General features: G+C 28.9%; 1 protein-coding gene across 2 annotated transcripts in view; it reads left to right on the plus strand.

The window, feature by feature from the left end:
- Positions 1-5,759: 5,759 nt before the first annotated feature.
- Positions 5,760-25,037, plus strand: part of wdb (serine/threonine-protein phosphatase regulatory subunit widerborst) — an 81,384-nt gene continuing 62,106 nt past the window's right edge. The window contains exon 1 of one of the 2 annotated variants that reach the window (XM_043046659.3): positions 5,760-6,538. In XM_043046659.3, the coding sequence (XP_042902593.1) occupies positions 6,373-6,538 (166 nt within the window). In that variant the 5' untranslated portion in view covers positions 5,760-6,372. The remainder of the gene's footprint in view (positions 6,539-25,037) is intronic. The other variant, XM_016053997.4, reaches the window with a different exon arrangement.

Here is a 25,037-nt window from a genome sequence, read left to right on the forward strand (position 1 = left end):
TTATTATGAATAAAATAATAATGTAAAATAAAATAAACACTACGTTTTTCAAAGGAGTGGAAACAAACCGATTTTGACACAAAAAGCGAAATAGTTGGATTAATAATAATAATAAATGCGGTAGATAATAAGAAATCTTTTATTAATTCATGGAGAACTGTCTCAGGTTTCTCAACATTCTAGGAGATAGAAAAAAAGAGTTGTTTGTTATTTTTAATTACTAATTTCGTTTATATACTGAATTAACCTTTTGTATTCTCCATAAAAATTGGTTAAAGTTCGATATTTTATTTTTTTTAACGTGAATATTAGCTTGACACCCACAGTGAAAATATTTTTAGTAGAAATTTAAAAAGCATATTCGAAAACATTACATAACACACGGAAAGTTTGAAAATAAAATTAGGTTATATTTTATAGAATTGAAAAGAGAAAAATAGCTTGTGGGTCAGGAAATTTTAAAAATGAAATACCAGGAATGTCGAAATTATTTTAATTTTCCTCTAAAATCTAAGAATACGTGATTAGTCTTAAAAAACATTCGCAGAGTTAATTGAAAAATTTTGATTTCCACCAGATTCTCTGCAAAAAGTGTTAAATTTGGCAGTTATATATATTTATTTATTTTTGTAAACTTTACTTTAGTTTCCTTTAAGAAAAATATTTTTTTTATTTATATTGATCTTCTTAATTATATTTAAGGAGCATCCAAAAATATAAGTACTTAGGGCCTCTGAGATTCTTAATCCGGCTCTGGTGATTACTTAAATTCTTTCTATTACAGCTTTGACTTGTTGTGAAGCAATGATAAGTTACATTTTCAAAAATTTTAAATGCATTTGAAATTATATATGCGGTTAACAGACTTTTAGTAAAAGGATTTTGATGAAAATTAAATGGGAATTATTTAGGAAATTTTCTAAAATTAAAAATATTTTAATTGGAATGTATCAAAAAGTTAGCAAAGAGAGTAATAATTATTAAAAATTAAGCATTGATTTTATAATTAAAATTTTGTTTTTGCCGAAATCGTCGTAAATATAAGAGCAGAAAGGACAAAGATATTTTTTTCAGTTATTTATTTTAGTATTTATAGTGAATGTATTCATGAACATTAACAAATTACATTCAACCTGAATTGTTTGACACTAGTCACCTACTTTGTTTTACGATATGCGGTTCCCTTTCATACTTCATTCCCCCAGTGACAAAAAGAGTCCCTCAAAAGACGATGTCTTCTTTTCGAGCCCACATGAAATGGATAAATGTTGTATATTTTATTTTAATTTCCCCTCTAACTAACTCTCTCTCTCTCTCTAGATATATATATATATATATAAATTTTAAAAAAAACACTTAATAAAATTTTTAAGTAAAAAAATCGTTGATGCTGATCGATTTTGCGCCTTTTTGAAATAATGCGCCCATGGCATTCGCCATACTTGCCATACCCTAGATACGCCACTGGTCACGGCCCAAAGTCCTTATCAGGGTTTTCAAATAATTCTATTTGTTTTTAAAATTTTAGCTTTAGGTTGCTACCACTGCTAAATATATTTCGAACACAACTCAAATGTTGAAGGGTTATGCAATCAGCACCAAATAGACTAATATAATGTATTATATCGTTATATTTGGTGATTATTTAAAACTACACCAATAATAAGCAATTTTAATTCCAATAATTTTGAAACCAGTGTGTTAACGCGCTTGTGAAAAGGATATGAACCGGAGAAAATTACATCATGCGATAAATTTTGACTATCATAAGTTGGCAGGGCAATATTATCACACCAAGTGATGCTAAATGCAGTTAATCTCTATTCTGATGGGGTAAACAACAAAAGCCGTATTTTGTTTAATATAATAACGTAAACCCACCAAGAGGGACAAAAAATTATAAAAAATAAATGATGTAAATGAACTTATATTAGCAATATTAATTGAAGATTGTAATGGAAAAACCAGATAAGTGACATTTTCAGAGAAGCTATAATCAGGTAAGAGGAAAAGAAAGTGGTCGCCGAACTATTTTATTACCTATTTATTAAAAGGCGAAATAATTCTTCGTTTTATTTTATTATAAAATCTGGCACACATACTGAAAACTTATATGAATTAGTTACGTTAAGATTAAAGTGTAAGCAAAAACAACTTAGCTACATTAAATATACGTAATAGTTATGCAACCACTTTCTGTGATTTTCACTGATTCGTAAATACCCCTAATATGTCACTTACCTGGTTCTTCCACTAAACTCTTCAATTGTGTCAGTATATGAATTTCTGCTCTGTGTATGATTTCGCACACTTGGTCAGTACAGATTAATTCCATTCTTTTTTTATTCATCCTATACGAAGAACGGGTATTCAGCTAGTATATATAAATAATGAATCTCTATCTGTTTGTGTTCCTTATAGACTCCTAAACTATCCGACCAAAATCGATGAAATTTGTCAAACAGATAAATCGAATCACGAGGAAGGTCACTGTCGAAATTAAAACATTCTACGACAAACCGTTGGAACGGAATGAGCGAGAAACGAAATATTTTCTGATTGGTTAAGTAGCCATTATTTTAAATTTAACTATAAAGGATTCAACTTTAAACATATTTGAACGATAACATCAGTAGTGATTGCTAGCTTTAGCTCTATTTAGTCAAAAAATAGTTTGTGGGGAGTGTAGAATTCAAATATGCCAACCATCTTCTATCAAATATCTCAAGATTGAGTCAAGTTAGCATGTCTTATGTACTAGTGGATTGATTTTTAATAATCGTAGTGGTAGTTACGCCACAATATTCCCCACGAGAATTTTATCAGGGATAGAATTCGATGAACGGATACCACTAGTTGCTGTATTTGTGAAAGACCGGGAGAGCTGGATTAAGGTCACTGGATTTTACGCTTTTAGCCATGAGAGCTGTATTAAGTTCATGGTTGTGTGTGTGATCTCTATTAGTATTAGCAGTCTAGCGTGTGCAGGGTGCCGTTATCTATAAATGGGACTGAGAAGCAACAGCGCGAGGAGGACGATGAGGCAGTCACAGGTATTATTCGTCTTGAGGAACCAAAAGAAATCGTCATACTATTATTGACGACAATGATGCTAAACTAATGCTGGTAATTTTCTCTTTCTTTATAACAGTTGTTGAACAATCGACCCAATTTTGAGTTTAAGACTCAATGTTCAACTCCGTAGCCTTGTAACTTGGAGCCCAATCCAGAAGACGAGGAACTTTTGGGTCAAGTATTAGAAGAAATTTGCTTTCGTGAAGGACTTTTTGATGGAACTAATCCGCATTTGAGTTACTTGGCGAGGAAAACCTCCCATTGTTAGCCTGACGGGGAAGGGACTATAATACATGATCCGTTTGAATCTGAGGTTTTTTGACGTCGGGACTGTGGTCGATGTGAGCCGGGTGCATAATTCGTATCGACCAGCCCATAGCTAGTATTCAAACCCGGGTCACCTCATTGGGAGGCGAGAGCTCAATACCCTGAGCCACCATTGCTTAATATGTATTAATTGAAATAAAAAAAGTAATTTATGTACTTGAAAGCAAAGTTAATGGAGAAAAAATATTTATTCGTTTTTGGGAACGGTAAAAATTCGGCATATTATTATTGACACTAATGCTTAATTAATATTGATAATCTGTATTAATAGAATTAAAGAAAAAAGCTACCTGCTAAAAATCAAAGTTAATAGAGAAAAAGTGAATGGAAAATTCATTTAGGAAAATCGCCATTCACAGATCATGCTTAATTAATATGTACTACTGACTGTAATACGTACTAATGGTATTGTGGTAAATGGTGCAATTGGTATGGTCATTGGTTGCAGAATTCTACAACAAATTTTTAATAGCCACGGAAAATAATTTTTTCCAGTGATAGCAAGGATAGTGAATTAATATTTTAAGGAATTAGAAATAAAAAGGAACTTTTTTCACCACTTCTTTCTGTTGTACGCCACCTGTAACCCGTTTCGATTGCTAATACGGTTATCCACCCATATATATAATTTTAGAATTTGCGACTCAGTTCGATTTTGAAGTTATTAAATTTTAAAATTTTATTTCTTACCTGTTTTGCAGTTTTGTTCTATTTTATTTATTTTTAATTTATTTTTTTGTTCTCCGCAAGATAATGTGGCCATTAGCGATCGAAATGGGCTACAGGTGAAATAGAGCAGAACTCTCTACCTATGGCGACACCTCGCATGCTTTCACCTGTAGCGTGTGGAGAGTCATAAGAGAAGGGAGTACATCAGTTTCTGTCTTGATTTTCAAATAGACTAAAAACTTTTAAGTTAGGAAACTGTATGAAACTGAAAACTACGTTGAATATAATTCTATAAGAAAGCAGCGTGGAAATTAAAAAAAATGCTTCTGATAGTTAAACACGAAAAATATAAGAAAGGACAAAATTTCATAATACATTCCTATACTGAGTAGAGGAGGAGAGGGAAGTAGGACGGTTAAGACATGGAACTGGTTTCCTCCCTAGATGGCGCATTCAAGTGTCGCGATCATTTGAAAAAAAGATCTTTTGGATAATTTTTAATTAGAGTATTCAAGATCATTATTTATTTTAATTACTTTAGAAATACTTCCTCGTGTCCGACTGTGGACTGATCGTAAAGACACGGTTCCCAGTAGAACACCGAAGTTAAGCATCGCTGGCTGCGGTCAGTAAGCGGGTATGTGACCACTTTGATTAGCCTGCGTAGGGACCCAGGGTGCACGGTATCGACCCTCGTTAAATTGTTCTACCGTAAAATGCTCGACTTCGAGCACAGGTCATCGGGCTATCAAAGCTGGGGAGTCATTTCCTCTGCAGAGAATCCAAATTGCAATGGCATGTCTTCGAATTATCCTCAAGGATGTTGTCCAGACCGTCGCCAATAACCAATTGTGCAGCACTAGTGCGACGTAAATAAAGTACCCATCTACCTACCTGGAAATATTTTAAAATTTTTGAGCACCGAGCTATTAAATAAAACTTCTGGTAATAAAATAAACTTAATCAAAATAATAAAATTAATTTAGTTAGAATTTGCAAAATACTTCTTTATTAAAAATTGAACAATATTGGAAATAAAAATCGTAATGTGTAGTGGAGGGAAGGGGTTAACGGGAGTACTTGAGCTGTACCCCAGGGGTGTTTCCACCTATTTCTCATTTTCCCCTCAATTTCAGTTATTTTTTATCAATTATGAAATTTCTACATTTTTTAAAAAATATATCTTTAAAATTTAAATGCAATAAAAATAAATTTAAATGTCCGTTTTCTCAACTGAAAAATTCTCCTGTTACAAATGTGGGCTGTTTGCTTGTGTGTAAATTTTCTTATGATTCGCAACTTAGAATATCGCAACGTTATATTTGAATGCAAAGTGTGATACGAACCTCCACTTATCACAACTTGTTAAAAAAATAGAACAAATTTTAATTGGCTCCAAATTCCGATTAATTAATAGGCACCAATCAACTTTTAGGCATTCCATTATCTCAAAAATGATTGGTTAACTTCTAAATGACGTCACTATGACAGGTAAGGTCATTGATTTCGAAAGTTTTTATTTTCAGCTTTGCCGCAAAAAAATATCTTAGATTTTTTTACGCTTTCCAATATAGTTGTTTTATTTTTCATGTATCTTTTGAGCTTTTTATTTTTGTTTGTTATTTTTGCATTTTAGTTTTGAAATAAATTTATGTTCGCTTTAATGGAAACACTAAATCTAATCTTCTGATTGGTCCAATCCCTGGCAATATCGAGATGACGGTTTGTCGGGGTTGTGGTGTGTCCTGATGGTGATCGAGAAATAATAGACTAACTGAATTTACATTCAATAAAAATATTAAGTTCTTACAATTTAAATTTTATTGTTATGTGTATATGTCATCACTGAAGTGTTGTGTATATTCCTGTACATATGGATGTCATTTGATACCACAATATTAGGCCTAGCATTGAAATCGCAACTCAAGTATTATGAAAATTTCCACTCGCGTTTTATGAATATCGTCTTATTTACGTTTAACAGATATGGTGATCTAAAAAAAATAGTGTGCAAATGTGGATTCATGTTAAGTTCTTGTGTTCAACCCTCATTTGGAAACAACATAAAATTAAAACATAATCGATATTAGCGGTTAAAATGCTTATAAGTTGTTCGGCATTAGATCGTTATATTAACTCCGAAAGTAACCCTTTGATTACAAGATCGTTTTCGTAGGCATGTCTTCCATGGATTCATTATATCCATATTTGTGATGTTTAGGAAACTGTGTTGTCATATATTGCCGAAAATAGCGAGATAAAACAGTTGTAAATCGGAGTCTCATATTATTTCCCTTAGTCATGACTTCTGCTCACCCGGGAGCCAATTTGACTGCTACTCCTTTTGTAGACAAAATTGATCCTTTTAAAAAGGGATCATTAAAACGTAAACCAAAGAAATCTCAAGGATCCTCTAGGTATAGGTCTACAAATGATGTAGAGCTCCAAGCTTTGCCCCTGCTGAAGGGTAAGTGATTATGATACATCAAGATTTTACCTATATTACCAAATTTGTACCTATATCCATGATATACATAGTTGCCAATTCTTCTTGATTTCGCTAGTTTCTCCTGGTCAACTGATTTAATAAAAATTCTGGTTTTTGTACATTATTAAAAAATTCCCTAAAATAGTTTCTTTAAAAAAAATCCCTATTGAAATAGAATTTTTGCACAGATTATTGCTTGAATAGTTAAATAAGTATCATTTATAGAAATCAGTTAAAAACTTTTTTTGTTCCAAAATGTTCAGTTTATTTTTATTCGGAACACCCTTTATAAATAAATATAAAATCTTAAATATTTTTTATGAATTAAATGCCTATTAGGATTCAAAATTATGAGTAAACATAATACACAACATTTCAAACATATTTAATATCAATCATGAGTGGAAAATATTGCAGTTTTTCTTCTTTGATGACTATAAAAATCCTTAAAATTTCCTATGTGAGAAATATTTGGTAGCACATTATACAACATTTATCATGGAACTTATCTTTCGTAAAATTTACTGTATTTTTTCCTATCTATGTTGGCAGCTATGGATATATATTTAAACCATGGTTTACTAATACATATTATTACTAACCTTTTCAAAAAATAAATAAATGGGTAAGATATTATAAATATCATTTCAAATTATATATAATTTTTTTTCTTAAAAAGAAATTACATTCTTTTTTCTTCCTTATGAGTTTATGTTAACATTAGTATTTTCAAAAGTTAATACTTATGCATGTGATTTGTGACATTTCTTATTTACAGCTACGGTTTAATTTTAATTGCTGTACCCATATGACAAAATTTAATTATACATGTTCATAATATAAATTTAAAATGCTGTTTAATATTGCATAAGTAGTAGTCATCCATTACGGAATTAAATGTGTAAACAAGTTATTTCAATTTAATTTCCTTAATAACAAATGACATTTTTTCTTCTTCAATTTTATAAATAATATTATTAGTATCCTATATTTTTGAAAAGTTAATTCACATATCTATGATTTGTGATGTGACATATTTAAACCATGGTTTATTGACGAAATTAAATCAGTTGGTTAGTCAGTTATTTTGAAGTATAAATATTTAAAAGCATCTAATATTTTACAAAAGTTAATTCTTACATGCATAGTTTAATAATAAAATAAATCTGAATACTGTGGTTAAAGTATGCAATTTGTTTTCCTGCATTCTTATAAATGTTTATTAACATCCAGTTTTTCAAAAGTTAATTCACATATATGATATGATTATATTGGGGGATATTTCCGTATTGTGATCTGTCACGCCAGCTGCAATCGCCAAGGTGCCAAATATATTTTAAACTTGCAAATTTTTAAAAAAAGTTTTAGTTGTTTGCCCAGGGGTGGCTATTTATACTTTTCGACTTAGTCCCTTTCTGTAATGTTTATAATAGTTCCTCGCGGGCTGCTGCCTGAAAGTTCCCAAGACTTGGTGATTATTCAGCCTCACATCATGATATGGAAATTTCCCCAAACTATTCACCCCACACCCTTAGTCAAAGTGTTTTACCCTCATAACCATAGCACCCACCACCATTGGAGAAGTATGTATGTCTGGAGAAGTTCACCTGTAAGCTACTCAATACTTATTTTAATAACTATTTTAAAAGATAATTATCCTATTTCATTAAGAAAAGCTGATTAACCAATGGCTTCAAAGGTTATCAATATTCATAATTGTTATACTATTTTAATTGCTCACATAACATAACCAATGACAAAAATATCAATTTTTATTATAAAAATCAGCTTAATTGAATTGTCAATATAAAATATGGAATTACAAAATCACAAAAAAACAGACTTTATTTTCAAGAATTCACAAATTTATGTGAGACAGACCGTATTTTCATGACACCTTAAAATCAAGATCTTTCACGAAAAGTCTGAGATAACCAGGGTTGGCAAGTTTCTGACAGTTGACGGTATTATCCGTGTCAAAAAATCCTTTTTGACAAATGTCAAAAACCCTAAATTTTAGTGTAAGTATAATTTTTAGCTATAATAAATAGGAAGTATTTATTAATAAGCGTATATATAAAATTACAAGTGATCAATCTATTATATTCTTGAACAGGGGTCTGTCCAGGCCGAATTTACTACCGTTTAATGGTACCTTCACAAATTCAACTTTAGGAAAAACGGTAGTTTCACAAATTCAATTTTAGGAAAAATGGTAGTTACACAAAATACTTTTTCTTGAAATTTTATTTTTGTACCCCTTAAAAAACGATAAATCCATATTTTTACCATATTTTTGTGTTGATTTTTAAATATAATTTTTACTTTTTCACAAATTATGTCTAAATTTTCACAAAATAGATACCTCTCAGAAAAATCTAGACAGACCCCTGTTGAATTATTTTGATATTAAACTATCTTTTTTGTGTTTTGACAGTTACTGACGAAAATTCAAATTTTGGTGTAGATATAAATAAAAATAGGTAAAATTGAAATTTATCTAGTCCGTTGGTATGTTACATTATAGAAAATAAAAATACAAAAACAATCAGCTTAATAAAAAAAAACTCAGCAATCATCTTGTTCATTATTTATCAGATTAACGTTCCTTTACTCCTATTTTAAGTCCTCCTTTCCCTAATGCATGCAATTACAGAAAACAAAAAAGCAAAAGTTTTGAAGCCTCTGTACTCTTAGTTCGATTTTCTATGAATAAGATCAAAATTCGAAACCGTTTCTTCGATTGGTGCAGAGCTGCATTGTCTAGAAAGTAGACGTACTAAAACTATTATAAAGTAGCATGTAACTAGGAAATTTGTTCTAATAAACGTACTAAATATTTATAATAATTTAAATAAATCCTTGAATTGATTGATTGAAAAAAATTATGAACTCATTTACACAACTACAAATACTTTTTTTATAAATTATAATTAGTTCACTGATATTGGACATATTCATATACTTACAATCGAGAGTGGTGAAAAATTCTAATAGTCTAATATTCCTTTTGAACAAAACTTATTTATAACACAAAATTTTCCCAAAGATTTTTTAAAAAAATTCAGTACAATAACTTTTTAAAAATATATTTCTAAAATAAAGTTAATGTAAGAAAACAATTCATTTGATTTTATCCAATTCTTGAAAAAATGAGCATATGTGTTATAAAATAAGAGATCAAAATATATTGAAATACAGTCAAACCCTGCTATAGTGAACATGGTTTATAGTGAACTCCCGATATAGTGAACGAATTGTTCGGTCCAGTGCCTTGCTATACGTGGATAATGTTATTTTTTGTGGATGTAGTGAACCAAAAAAGTTAGGAAGTTGGATATAATGAACTTTTTTCTGCCTTTAACTGATTTTTTTTTGTAATAATTTTGAAATTTCTACTTAAAAAAAAATACATATACCGATTTTCAAAACCATCTATAGAGGGGAATGTAGCGATAAGCATTTTTTCTTGTTTGCTTCTTTTATCTCACTTTCCCATTCCTAAACAAACAAAGCAGATGTTCCAACCCAGGGAGATGATGCCCCTGTAAGGTGTCAGTCAGATCAATATGCATTTTATTTCAGAGGGAATGAGCAATTATTCATTATTGGTCAAAGGGTTGGACACTAATATGTGTTCATAAGGCCCTCATTTCAACTCCTTTTTGCTCTCAGTTCAGTTTAAAAAATCCTGCAAACAAGTGTCTCAAATTTAACTATGGCGAGCAGGAGCAGTAAACGTAAAACGTTCTCAATTGATGATAAAATGGGCATAATCAGAAAAATTGAAAATGGATGCAATCTAGCTGATATTTGCAGGGAATATAAACTATCCAAATCTGCAGTTTGTAACATATGGAAAAATAGGCAATTAATAATTTCTGCTCATGAAAAAAATTTAGATGGCAGAAAAAAAGTTGAGAAAAGCAGATCACAAGGATGTTCAAGAAGCATTACTGAAATGGTTCACCAATCTAAGTATCTAAACAAATGTCGATGAATTTGCTAAGAGATTTTATGAGACTACTTTTATGTGCTCAAATGACAGGTTACACAGGTTTAAAAGGCGGAATAACAGAAATTCAGGAAAAATTATCTGAGAGTCGGGAAGTTTTTCCATATCTGATGTTGAGGATTGCTCATCAGCTAAAGATTAAAAAATTTTTTTTGTTCACAAGACAAAGAGTAATGGAAAATAACACATTTTTTGCTACTACATAATATTTTTCAGTCATTTATTTGAATAATGTGTAATAAAAGGGAGGAGTTTGGGAACCATTAGTTAAATTGCCTGCGTAACGGATATAGTGAACTCCCGGTTACAGTGAACAGAAATTTCGGTCCCTTGAAGGTGCACTATAGCGTGGTTTGACTGTAGTAATAATTTATTAAATTAAATTTTAAGATCCCACTTATTAACTTAAGGAATTCAAACTAATAAATATACAAATTGACACATGTTTTTTTTAACAAGAAGTATTGCAAAGCGAGACTTTTTTAATAAAAAATTTTATAGTAAATTTTTTTAGACCAAAAATTTCCCCATTGCTGCTTCCCTTTTCCTCAAAGCTTTGTTCGTGCGGGCAGACATATTCTGTTCCCCTGAATTCAATATGGAATTTAATAATAAATATTGAGAAAAAAAAATATATCTTAAGATCAAACAATTATTGGCAAACACTTAATTTTACTTAATCTAAAAAAATCTTCCCAAATTGTAACATAAAAGAGTTAAAATCAGTAGTTAGATTGGTAATAATTAACAACTCATAGTTATTACCTGTAATATAATTCGAATAGTTACTATATGGGTCTCTCTCTATGTATATAAATCATAATTATAGAAGTATATAATGCAAGTATTGTGCATGATTTAGTATCTGATAAAAGGTCTCCAAACTCAAAAAAGAAATTTTCCCCAGGTTTTTGATGTGTCATGTCACTCAAAAAACAGTTTTTGACATCAAAAACCCATCCCTAAAAGTAACCCCCACTAATTAATGTCAAATTTGGATACTTTTTGGTTTTCACCAAATAATTTAGACTAGCACCAAACTAAAAGGAGTTCAACTAACATTATATATTTTTTTAGTATATTGATGAGTGTTTTGAGTGATGCCCATTTTGATTTAGTTACTTGTGGAATCAGCCCTAAAAATTTGCCAAAAAGCACTCAGCTAACCAGAAAGTTACAATTTTGTTTTAAAGGTACCCATTTCTAACTTCATGCGTAATTAAGCATACTCATGCATGACTTATTTGAGTTCTTGTAATATTAACATTATTTCAGTGTTTCTGTAAGTGGGTGTACCCTATAATATTACTGGTAATATTGTCAAGAGTCTACTTAAGTTTTAAATTTCTAAGAACTAGGTCCAATTTTAAGAGCCAGTGTGAAGCATTGTAACAGTTTTTTGCTTTTATCAAATAATATATTGAAAACTATTTTTAGTTTAAAACAAGATATAATCAACTAATTTTTTTAGAAAATAAATATACAGATACTTAGCCTTTTGTGGTTTCTAAAAATTTTTATTAATTTTAGTAGTTTCAAAAGTTCTTGTAAATATATTGCTGTGTTAATAAGTTTTAAAAGAAAGATTACCCTTGTTTCATAAGTGTAATTTATTACACATCAAGATTTCAGTACAAGATGATTTACACTTATGATAAATAACACAATTGCATTGATTAATTACTCTTACAAAATAAGATTCATTTATCTTATTTTTTATGTGAGGAAATAATCTTTAAAAATGTGAAAAGTGCTTTAATATGAAATTATTTAAATTTTTCATTGAGTTTTATTGTTTTAAAATTTTTTGCAAGTAGGAAAATACATTGTGTAATTGGCAGTATCCCTTCTGAAATGACATTTTGAAAAATAATTTTTTATATTTTTCAGAATGCAAAAAAGAACAAAGGAAAAAGTAATGCATTACTGGATATAGATTTCTAAATTTGAAAAAAAAAAAAAAAAAAAATCCAGGAAATTTTTTGATTTGTTTTTTTAGTGTACTTTTTGTTTTCAATAATGATGTTCATTCCACTTTAAATGATTTTTAATACAGCAATATATTTCGAAATGTATTATTTTTATTTGTTTTTCAGTAATATTTCAATTGCAATTAATATTTATGAAATTTTTACTCATAAGCTTTCGTAGTATTTTTTTATAAAAAATCCATTCAATATTCTCAATTAAAAAAAATCTTTTTTAAATCTATATTTTAAAAAAATCACAATCCCTGTTGAATTTATATTTTTAAAATCTTATATTATATATCATTTGGATTTTTTTATTACACAAATCAAAAAACTATTCAAAATTAAGAAAAAAGTATTATTTTTTTTCCCACAGTGAAAATTTAATTGAAAGTACTTAAAGATCTTTTTAGACAAAAAAGAAATTCTATTTCTTTCACGTTAACCTATAGAGAACCTAGTGAACGTAATTTGTTTATTAAGGACTAATTAAAATTTTTGAATATTTTTTGCTCCATTTATGTATAAAAATGAGTTTTGTTGAAGTAGTTAGTTACCAATTTTTAAACTTCATGCTTTTAGTAATCCCGGTAGCAGAATTTACAGATAGTAAATCTGCAGCACTACCTTCATAGATCCAATGTTGTCTGCAACCTCAGTGCAGTCAGACAGATATTATTTGTAAAAATTCAGCTTAATGTTACATGCATGTAGCGAAATTTTCAATGATGAGGTTCTTAAGAATTATATATAAAAAATCTTTGTTATTTAAATTTAAGTTTATTTTTATAGGATGATACTAAGAAAATAGAATAAATCTCTATACAGTTAAACCTATAGTCTAATAAGTAACTAAATTTTTTTTCACTTTTTGTTCTTTGTGGTGTTCTCACAATTCAGCTTTTTGTTTTTCATTTGAAACAATTTTAGAGTTGTTTTTAAAAGAACTTACTGCAATTTTCTTCCTATTTGTTTGCTGTGTGTTTGATTTTTAAAATTAAAAAGAAAACTTTGAGAAATCTGCAGATGATGTAATTATCTGCAGTGTCTACTGCCATACTGGATTCTTAAAAATAAGGCACCCCTCTAATTTTAACCAAAATTGATGAGATGCTGAATGGGTTGAATAAAGGCACCGAAAGTGAAGATTCTATCTTATTTTTACGTAACTTAAATATTATTGAATTTAATCATGTAAATAAAATAAGATTGTTCTTTTTTTTTTGTTCAATTTGTCCTGTTCATGTTCATTTTTATTAAAAAAAAGTTTATCTCAATTGTTGTACATGAAAAAATTTAAAAAAAAAAATTATAAAAAAAATCCTAATATTATTGTAACTTAACACGTTGCTTGTATCTACTGATAATACTTTACCTGTTAAGCAGGGAATTTACTTTTCTTCAAAAGATTTCTCATTGAAGATTTTTTTTCTATTTGTGGGCAAAAAATGTTCTTATGCTTATATTTGTAGTATTTCTTTGTTTATTACAAAAATTTTGTTAATTCTTGTTAATGAATTTTGTTAAATGATGAAATTTGTTGATGAATGAAAAGACAGATTTGCATGACATTTGAAGCTTATTCTGTAAATCACTTTCTTTATCAGTAAGCTCTGTTTTATTATCAAAATATTTCGAAAGTGAGAATTCCTTCAAATTATAACTAGGATTTCTTCCAAAACTTCTAATTGTCCTCGTATCATGACTTAATATTTATATTTCATCTCTACAATCAAACTTATTCACAAATCTTTTCTGGTTCAGACAGAGCCATTTTATATGTTAAGTCCAGGCTTAGCTTTGGATAGCATGCAATGTGTGTGCCTCAAATGGCAGAGTTGCACACTGTGGCATAAGAGCTCGTCAATAAATGTTTACTATTATTATTAGTATTTTAATTACCAAAACTAGGAAACACTTCATTACATTTATTTTATTTTCTGGTTTTGTATGGCTATTCTGTTATTTCCCCTAAGAAATTTATTTTCATCCACATTAAGCTTATGTTGTTTGAATTTTACTATACCAAGTAGCTCATTTCTAAAATTGCTCAAAAGTGCAGTCAGTTGTGTCAGTTTGAATTTCTTTCAGGATTGGCTAGTTTTTGATCCATGACAGTTTTTACTATGGTTTTTTACCGTTATATCAAAAACCCAGATCTTTTGTTGACAGTGTTTTCTTTTCATTTCACCTTAACAAAAATATATAAGAAAAATTTTAAAAGAAGATAAATGATATCTAATAAAAAGTTATTTTAGACTATTGATAAAAAAAATAGGATAATGTACTTTTCCCTTATATCAGATTCTTTATTATTTCCCTTATATCCTTATACCAGAATTTCATCTACCTTTAGTAAAATAAATATGATATTTATAAAAATTGTCTATATTTATATATTTTATTTCATTATGCATGTTTCATTATAAATTTTTAATATCAAAGTAATTAAATCAAAACACTCTAAAAATTCTGATTAGAGGACTTAAATTTATATTTAAGAGGAAAAACGGCTACAATTTAACGGCTTTAAAAAATCCTTATTGAAATATAATTTTTACACAATTTATTGCTTGCTTGAATATTTAAATAAATATTACTTATACATAATGAAGCTGGTCTCCTTTATAGTAATCAGTTAAAATCTTAATTATTTTTTTTCCTTCTAAATTTTAATCTAAAATTTTCAGTTTATTTTTATTCAGAGCTCCCTTTTTAAACCAATTGGAAAAAAATAATCTTTCTACTATCAATAATAAATTACTTGTGTGGTTAGTGTTCAAAATTATGAGTTAACATAGTAAAAAACTTCATTTATTGTCAATCATAAATGGAAAATATTGCAGACCATTTAAAAAATTTTGTGTTTTAAAATTTTTGAATTTTGATGACAGTAAAAATCCCTAAAATTTCCTTTATGTAAAATATTTAATATATTATGCTACAGTTATCATAAAATTTATAGTATTTCTTAATATGTACTGAATTTTTTTCCTATCCATGTTGGCAGTTACATCAATAACACATGAATTAGAAATTTATTTATGCTGTAAATTAATTTATGTAATACAACTTGTGTCATCAGTTACAAGAATCAGGTAAATTTAATAAAATTAGTCTCAAAAAATCAAACTGGGAAGTTGGATTATTTTTTTTCCCCTGAGTGTTTGTGGCTATTGAGTTAATTTGGACTAAAAATATCACATAATGTCTCACTCAAAGTCTAGTTTAGTCTATTTAATTTTCGTGTCACCACATTACATAGACTTTCACCCTTTCTGCCCAACCGTTTTTTTATCACATTGCTTGATGACTGTAATTTCCTCACTTAAAAACTTCCGAGCTCTCAATTCTACTCCATCTTTACTTCAGGTCATGGATGGTGTAGTTCCCTGGAAGCTCTCCATGTTCACTTTTAAACAGTCATTCAACTATTTTTTTTTTTCTTTTCTAGTTCCCCTTCTTCTTCACATATGCATAAAATTTTTTTGTGTCTTTTATTTTCTTAATCCACAGACGTCATTTCTCTCCAACACCTTCAAGCTGGCCGATGGCCAAGTATTTTTGGGTGGCAGGCGACCTGCAGCAAAGGTCCAAAAACCCTGCCAGGAGTTTAAAAGAGAGAGAGAATCCCGGAAATTTTTTGTGTCAGTTGTACAAATCGCAATGGAGGTGGAACGAATTTCGATTTCGAAGGACATTAGTAACCTGAAGGTATTTCTCAATTTTCATTTGAGACAGTTTGCGACGAATTGTGGAGGCGAGATTTATTCGTTACACCCTTCCGGTCTCACATCTAATTCCTCTTGTCACATGCCAGAGCTTGGATTTCGATCTGCTGTTGCAAAGGCGTTTATCTTTATCACCTATAATTGTTAGCCGTAATTCATTTCTGATAGCTGTTTTAAAGAAGTATAATATAAAAAAAATTATTTTGAGTTGCTAATACTTTCTACTTTCCATGCTAATTGATGCTGATCAGGAACATTTATTAAGGTGTTTACCTTTTAACCTGATTGAGGGTAATTTACGTCACAGTATTGTAATTTTGTACAACTCATGAAAGTGTTCAATTTATAATACCAGGTAATGAAATTAAGGAAATTTAGTGACTGGTACAAAGGATCAGTAACGTAACTCTGTGCATATTTTCACTGACCTGATTCACTGATTTTTCTAAGAGTAATAAAATAGAATTCAAATTAAAAATTATTATGCAAAAAATGTGTTATGTTATTAATTCCGGCGAAGCATTGCTGTGGTGTGGTAATTTATTATTGATTTTTTAAAAATTCGAAGAAGCCGTTGACATTTTGTTTTGTCTTCTTCTTTTTTCTTCCTGTTGAAAGCCTTGTTTTGTTAATTTTTGAACAAAAATCTACTCTCGTAATTTCTCGAATTTTTTTAAAAAAAATCGTTGACAGGATCCTGTTTTCCTGATTATGTAATAATTAGGTCCTGTGTTTTCAAGAAACACAACCTTGTCTTTTAATGAGTAAAATAATGAATTAAGGAGTAAATTATTAATGAGTGAAATAATTAATTGTTGTCGTAATCACCGCCCTTTTTAAAGGAATCTTGTACAGTGTCTCTTTTTAAAATGAAATATCCCGCACCGAAAAACATGTTTTCAAGAAGGGACCGCTGCATGTGATAACCTAACGCTGAAAGAATCGAATCAAAATGTTGTTTTTCCTACATTATATTAGGTACTTATTATTATAAATCCCATTTTTTTTTTTTTTTTTTTTTTTTTTTTTTTTTTTTTTTTTAAATTTATTATTATGCCTGAGAGTGAAAGTCTACTTTGGGAGGGGGGTGCTATGATTTTCAATTTTTTTTTTTAGTGTTATTATTTCGAAGAGGAAAAAAGATATTCTATTTAAGCAGTTCGTGGGTCATGTCTCGTTTGTTGTTGCCTGTCTCTTCATTGTCACATTTTTGCTTTCCTGCAAGGATTACATGTTTTTCGTCTCCATATCGTTGGGAGAACGATGGAGTTTGGGGGAGAAAATAACTATCGAATTTTGCATGGAATTGATGCTATATTATAAATTTTTCTCTCCAGTTTATGTATAATCTCTAATGTTTCAACACATAAAATATTTTTTTTTTGTAAATTTAAAATTTAGCTTAATTGTACATTAACTAAACATTTTAGTTTAGTTTAGAAATAAGATTGTCATTCCATTGCCTTTTATAAACGGAATAGTTTTTATTAGGTGATTTTTCCACACGTTTCCACCGATATCCGTGTCATAATTACTATGTTAAATTTTTTTTTAAAGAAAGTAATAAATTTTCTATCAGAAATTTCATACCATCGGCGCAGATGAAGCACAGGTGTCCCTTTTATATTTATATATATAACTTATAAGTTTATTTATATAACTTATATACATATATATATATATAGCTTATATTATATTTTTACAGTACTTATGATATATATATATATATATATATATATATACATACAGGGGTCTGTTTAGAAGAAATTAGGGTCCGTTAACGGACCCTTCACAAAATATTTTAACTTAAAAACGGACCCTTCACAAAATAATTTTTCTTTTAATCGGAGCCTTCACAAATTTGTTTATCTTCATTATTATTTTGTTAATCGAATAAACCCTTTCCAGGACCGAAAACAAGAAAGATGGATGTAAACGAATTAAGTTTTGTCTTCGGCAGACGATTCTTCCATTATTCGTCCGAAATGAATATTCTGCGTTCAGCGTATAGGCTAAATATCAAATGTTGCATCTCTAATTTAGAAGCAGCAATTGTTTTATATTTTTTAAATTTTAATTTTTTTAATTATAATTTTACAGTGTTGAGCATAATCTTGTATGTCTTCTCAATTTAAAAACTCCTTGAAAAAAATTTTTTTTTTGCAATAACGGACCCTATTTGCACAAATTCATAAAAGCGGACCCTGGTTGAAAGAATGTGAGTAATTTTTTCACAATTTCACGAAAAACGGACCCTTCACAAGATGTCTGGACAGACCCCTGATATATATATATATATATTTCTGACGTAAAAATGTGTTTTGGTATTTTTTAATTATAAAAACATGGTTACTAAAAAATCTGTTAGATTGGGCGATTTATATTTGTTCTAAAATATAAAATTCAGCAATAGTTGTTTGAATTTTTTAACATCTATAATTATTTATAAATAATTGATTTTGTAAATTAAAGAAATTTCAATGGTGGATTACTGTTTTTCTTAGAACTAAATAAGTGCAAATTTGTAAAATTATTGTTTGTAAAGGGGCCAGCGATGGAAAATTTTATCTTAACGTGGAAAAGGACACCTGTGTTTCATGCTTCATTTTGTAACCATGAATTATTAAAATGGTAAATGTGTAATATCTTTCACTTATTTTGACCTAAATTAATACGGAAAAAAATGAAAATTACGTTTCTTTATTTCTTTTATAGCCTTACTGTTTTTTCCATATTTAAATTCCTCTTACTCATTACATAATCGTCTTAGCATTTTCTACGTTTGATTTGTTTAATGTCTTCAATTATTATGCTGTTTTAATTTTGCTTAATTCGTATTTCACTTTTTTTTCTCTACCTCTATCGCTTTTGGTAAAAACGTTTAACCCTGAAACGAACTGGTTGAAAATTGCACGGGGGCGAAGAAGGTTAAATTAACGATGTAGGCAATTATCCTTGACCTATAGTGCAAAGCGCCGTGAATGAAAAAAAAACTTCTTGAAGAATCTGAAGAGAGGATTGTAAATATAAAATATTGAAAAACATCTATTGAAAGGGAAATAAACAGAATTTCATTTTTTTGCAGTACAACTTCGATTCGCGTCGCTAAATATTTGAGGCCCTCGGGGATAAAAACACTTTTCTCCAAATCACAGAAATGCCCTCTGGCATAGAAGATACACCAAGCAGATGCGAAATTTGTATAAAACAAACTCTTACTCGTTTTTGTTTTCGGGTGGATTTTTTTATATTGTTTTACTTTTAGATAGTTGAATAACGCGATTTTTGTTTTTCTTTTTAATGCAGGGAGGGAGATACTTATATCGTATATCGAAATTGAGTTTCTTATGTGCATACATCTGTTCGAACTTCGCTATTTGTGTCTTTGCCCGAAGTGAAATGGTTTTGATTCAAAATTGAGGTGGAGAGAAAATTTTATTTTATTCAAAAAAAATTTTTTTTTGTAAATATTTAAAATAATATTGAAAGGTGTGTGGCCGTTTGTTGTTTTAATGGAACGTGACTTTTCTTGAAAAAATAGTCAATTGTAAAAATGTTTTATTCCAGAATTTATTTATATTGTCTAAATTCTGCCTTATGATGCATATATCTAAATCTTAGATTTGTCGATTTGTTTTATTTCAGGATTGTTGTATTATTATTATTGGATATCATTAAAGATATACAGGGTTGCTACAGGCGACTAAAATGCAACTATTTGCAACTGTTTTTGGCATGAGGCGACTATGGCAACTTTTTTTTTGCCTGAAAAGGCTAAAAAAGCAACTATTTTCAAGAAAAGGAGACTATTGGGAGACTTTTCTGTACTCCTACAGATGTTTTTTTTTTCAAGCATAAATTGGTGAAAAATCTGCGCCAAGCTCGATAGTTCCTGAACACACTGAACTTTTTTTTCTTAAAAAATAAAAAATTTTAAAAATTTTGAATTGCAAATTTGAGTCTTCACTTTTTAATTCGTTCTATCTGCACTAATTCCATTGTAAGTCTATTTCATTTCTCGATCACCTTTTCAATGATTATTGCAAAAAAATTCTGCGTAATTTTTTTTATTTTTAAAAGAAAAAAAATTTTTTTTTTAACGGTATTACAATGCATGAATTTCGAATTTTAGTAATCACTTTTCATATATATATATATATATATATATATATATATATATATATATATATATATATATATATATATATATATATATATATATATATATATATAATTTATATGAAAATTATCATATTTGCCACCAACTTGACTGAATGGATGATGATATATGACAATTAAGTCATTAACAAAATTTTAGTCATATTTTTGTTCTTATTAGGCAACTATTTTCCTAGTTTTTGGCTACTATTTTCATGCTTTAGGCTACTAAAAGCAACTATTTTGTTCATTTTTTTCTGTGGCAACCCTGGATATATAACACCCTTAATTGTATACTGAGGAAAAATATAATTTAGTTGTTGGGGTCGTGGTCGATTATGAATTCAGTGTTTATGCCTATTCACGATAGTTTAAATATTCCTTTAGTTTAATAATAACTATATCAATCTTTCTTAAAAGACAAAGTTTAGCAAATGTTATATATATGATTACAAATGTGAATAATATTTTCGAACTAAAAATGTACGTAGTTTTCAGCATATTGAATTCTTTACGCGTTATAAAATGAAGAACTTTGCTTTATAATGCAATTATAATTAATAGTAAGTTGTTTTATTGTATGTAAACTTCTTACACGTATAATTTTTATGTAGTTCTTTGAACTATATTAATTTTGAACATGATTTGATTTATAAGAAAAAATCAAAAATGGCAAAAAATTTAAAATATTTTTACAGTTGAATCGGTAACCCTCCATTCTTGAATTATATTATACTTTCTTTTTTTTAATTTTTTAAATGCATTTAAAGGAGAACATTGTGTTAATTTATAAACACTTTTCGTGAAAGTTGGCTGTAGTTGGAACCATATCTGCGACGCAAGTTGTGCAGTCTTCATATACAATACATCATTTCTTTCATTTAAAATCTGTTCTATTATCAAATCTTGGTGATGTAGCTTAGATCATTTTAAAACTCTTGTGCTAAAACTCAAAGAAGCCATCTATTTTCAATTGGGTTGAATACTGATGGCTTCTTGGGGAGCTACTAATTTCCGAGACACGCAAAGAAACTGATTTTATTCCAGATAGTTTACCGATGAGATAGTCCAGATAATTTTTAATCGAACCAGTCATATTTTAAGGTTATGAAGAGAAAAAAAAAATTGGTATGATTCAAGCTTCTTCTAAATTTTCTTCCTTTTTTATATTTATTTTATTTAATTTTTTTATTATCATCGAATATTTTTATTATTATTATTTTTTTTTTTAATTTTCTGACTCTCTTATTCTTAGCAAAAACCGATAAATTAAAAAATAGGTTCATAATTGCGGAATTGAGATAGTGCTTCACTCATAAATGTTCATACAATTCCTACTTTTAATTTATTTTTATATTATTAATGTATGTTTATGTTCAGTTTAAAATTACTTAATATGTGTTAAATCTTTTTTTAATTATTTTAAAATTTTAAAACTATTTGGTACTTAGCGTTTATAAGTACCATGGAGCCAAGCTCGACAAAGCATAGGCACAAAGCCAGATTATAGTTTATGTCGATCTCCGGCTAATTTATCATAGGTATATCAAATTCCTATTAATAATTATTCATATTGAATACGGTAATTATCGTTATCGGTGACATGACATGTCAAAACAATAATATACCTCGAATTATAACGATCATTATTGAATACAATATTATTGTGCGTGTTTGTAAATTTTTTCTGGATTACTGAAATATCCACTAATATAAAAATTTGAATATGTTAAATTGGAAAAATCGTGAGTTTCTTTTTTTTTTTTTTTTTTTTTTTTAAATCAATGTTTTTCGACAGTATATCGCATTCTATGATCTTCACTGTTATATTCTTCGCTGTTATGTACAGGGGTCTGTCTAGGTTTTACTGAGAGGTACCTATTTTGTGAAAATTTAAACATAATATGTGAAAAATTAAAAATGATATTAAAAAATCAACACAAAAACATATTAAAAATATAGATTTATCGTTTCTTAAGATAGAAAAATAAAATTTTAAGAAGATGTACTTTGTGAAACTAATGTTTTTCCTAAAGTTGAATTTGTGAAACTACCGTTTTTCCTAAAATTGAATTTGTGAAGGTACCGCTAAACGGTAGTAAATTCAACGTGGACAGACCCCTGATGTAGGTCATAGGACTAATGTTCATGTTGGTGACAACTCGGTAAAGCGGTTGCCAATACATTCCTATCATCGATAAATACCAATTTATTGATATTTGATTTTATAATTTCTTTTTAATAAAAAAAATGTCAAATAAAAAGTTTTAAATTCACTTTTATTGTTACCCCAGAAGGACTACGTGCTTATGTACGTCTACCGTGTTAATAATATAAAACCTCTGATAAAATAATGCGTATTCGAATAATTCCTATATAATTATCAAAATTAATTAGGTTTCATTGGCGTTAAATATAATAAGGCGAATTTTTGCTTCGTTCCTAAACGAATTACCATTCCTCCATTAATTTTGCTTTTTACTACATAGTTTCTTTTTTTTTTTTTTTTTTTTTTTTTTATTAGTTCGTTCCTATTACGAAATTTAATTAAGCATCATATTTATAGGTATTAATAATTGAGTGGTTATTTATCATGCTTAATTCAAATGAATTTAGTATCATTTCTCCATTTATTTTTCTCATTAGTAGCTTGTACAAAAATTAATTGGCGTCAATAATAGTAGGGCGTTTTTTTACCTTTCATCTAAACGTTTTTTATAACCATTCATCTATTACTTCTCCTCAGCACACAACTTTTTTTTTCCATCTGAAATACTGTGGATTTTAAAATATTTAGTTTTATAGAAATACGTTTCTAAAGCATAAGGAAAAGAATATCACGTGGTTTCAGATTGCTCAAGGAATACTAATTTAATGACGTAGTCCGCTTATGCTACCACACTTACAATGATCGTTGAGTTTATCTGACCTAAAGAATAAAAAAATAATTAAATGTGTGCCAGCAATAAACTCCTTTTTTGATTAATAAGAGCCTTTTTTGATTAATAAGAGCCTTTTTTGATTAATAAGAGCTATAAGCAAGCAAACATCACTGACGCTATCGTCTGCACTTTCATTTATATGAATGGCGCTTGCTCTTCTAAACCAAAGATAAATTCCATCATTTAAATATCTTTCCTGGACGATCTGATTGAAATTTTTGAAACGGTTTTGGGATCGTGGGCTAAAATTGCTCTTCGGTCCAAATTTCAGGACGGAAGTTATTCTTTAATATAAAAGGGACACACACTCTCAGACAAACTCTTCATTTTATTATTATAGATTAAGGAAGGTGAAAGGCAGTAGGTAAAGATTCATTCCTGATTCAATGGGTTTAATATTTTCTAAAAAGTATAAGCAAAAACGAATTTTACGATCAACGTTTTTACTTGAAGATTTATTTGTTTGCAAAAAAAAGTTAAAGTGCTTTTTCTCCTATGTTTCAACGGACCGTAGAGTGTTTAAAGAAAGGAAAAAAAAGAAAAAAAATACACGTAAATGCTTGACTGCTTTTACTCATTGGCGGTAATTGAAGAATTTTTTTTAAAGCCATTTTCTCTTTTCTTGTGTACTACAACTTAATTCTCCTGTTCCCCCCCCCCTCCCTGCTATCTCTTGGATTTCAATACCTTAGTTGCGCCATTTTAAAAAATTGCTTCGTTGATAATTTACCGTAAGAAAGGTCTAAATTAAATAGAAAGATAAGCTGTCTGTTAACTTTCTTTTTTTTTATTCCTTTGCATTTCGGTTTTAATTGATCTGTTTTACTACTATTAAATTTAATAAATGCAGTGATATATGTCGTAGGTCAATTGGAAAATCACACCAGGCTTCTGTATTTTTTATTCAGCTTGACTTTTTTTAAAATTCATAACGTTCACTTATTGTTATGAAGCAATTAGTAAATGTCTGAAAAATTAATTAACCTCAGCCCTGACTTTACTTAGGTATATTGCAACTGAATTTTGTAAGCATATGGAAAACAGCTCATAAGCCTAAAAGTTGTCAGAATGATTGGAAAATGCGGGTGTCTTTTCCATTTCCATGTTGTATGATGTATATCAGAGATGATTGTGCTTCAGCAAAAATTCAGAAAAAATCCGGATTCCGGATTTTTCGCTGATCCGAGATCCGGAAGTTTCCGAAAATCGTAGGTCTGGAAGTTTCCAGAAATCCTGGGTCTTTAAGTTTCCAGAAATCCTGGGTCTGGAAGTTTCCGAAAATCCAAGGTCCAGAAGTTTCAAGAAATCATCGATCACATTCTTGTACATTTTATTTAGAAATATTAGAACTAGAATTTATACTTGGCATCTCTTTCATTGTAAATATTTTTTCTGGTAGAGTGATAAATGTGATAAGAAGTAAAAGTAAACTTATACATAATTTATTCATTTAAATTGTGTTACATATAATTTATTTAGAATTTCATGTTTTGAAAATATCAATGATTGAAATTTATAAAGACATTGATTTTTTGAAATGCGTCGTTAATGATTTTACTCAAAAGATTTTCTGGATTTTTGAGTCGGGCTCACAATCACCCCTGAATATATGAACTCTTCGTTTTCAATTTTAAGGTTTCATTACTTTTATAATTATTTTTA

Source organism: Parasteatoda tepidariorum, chromosome 6 (genome assembly GCF_982258835.1).
Source record: "Parasteatoda tepidariorum strain Cologne lab strain chromosome 6, Ptep-v5.0, whole genome shotgun sequence".
Classification (NCBI taxonomy): domain Eukaryota; kingdom Metazoa; phylum Arthropoda; class Arachnida; order Araneae; family Theridiidae; genus Parasteatoda; species Parasteatoda tepidariorum.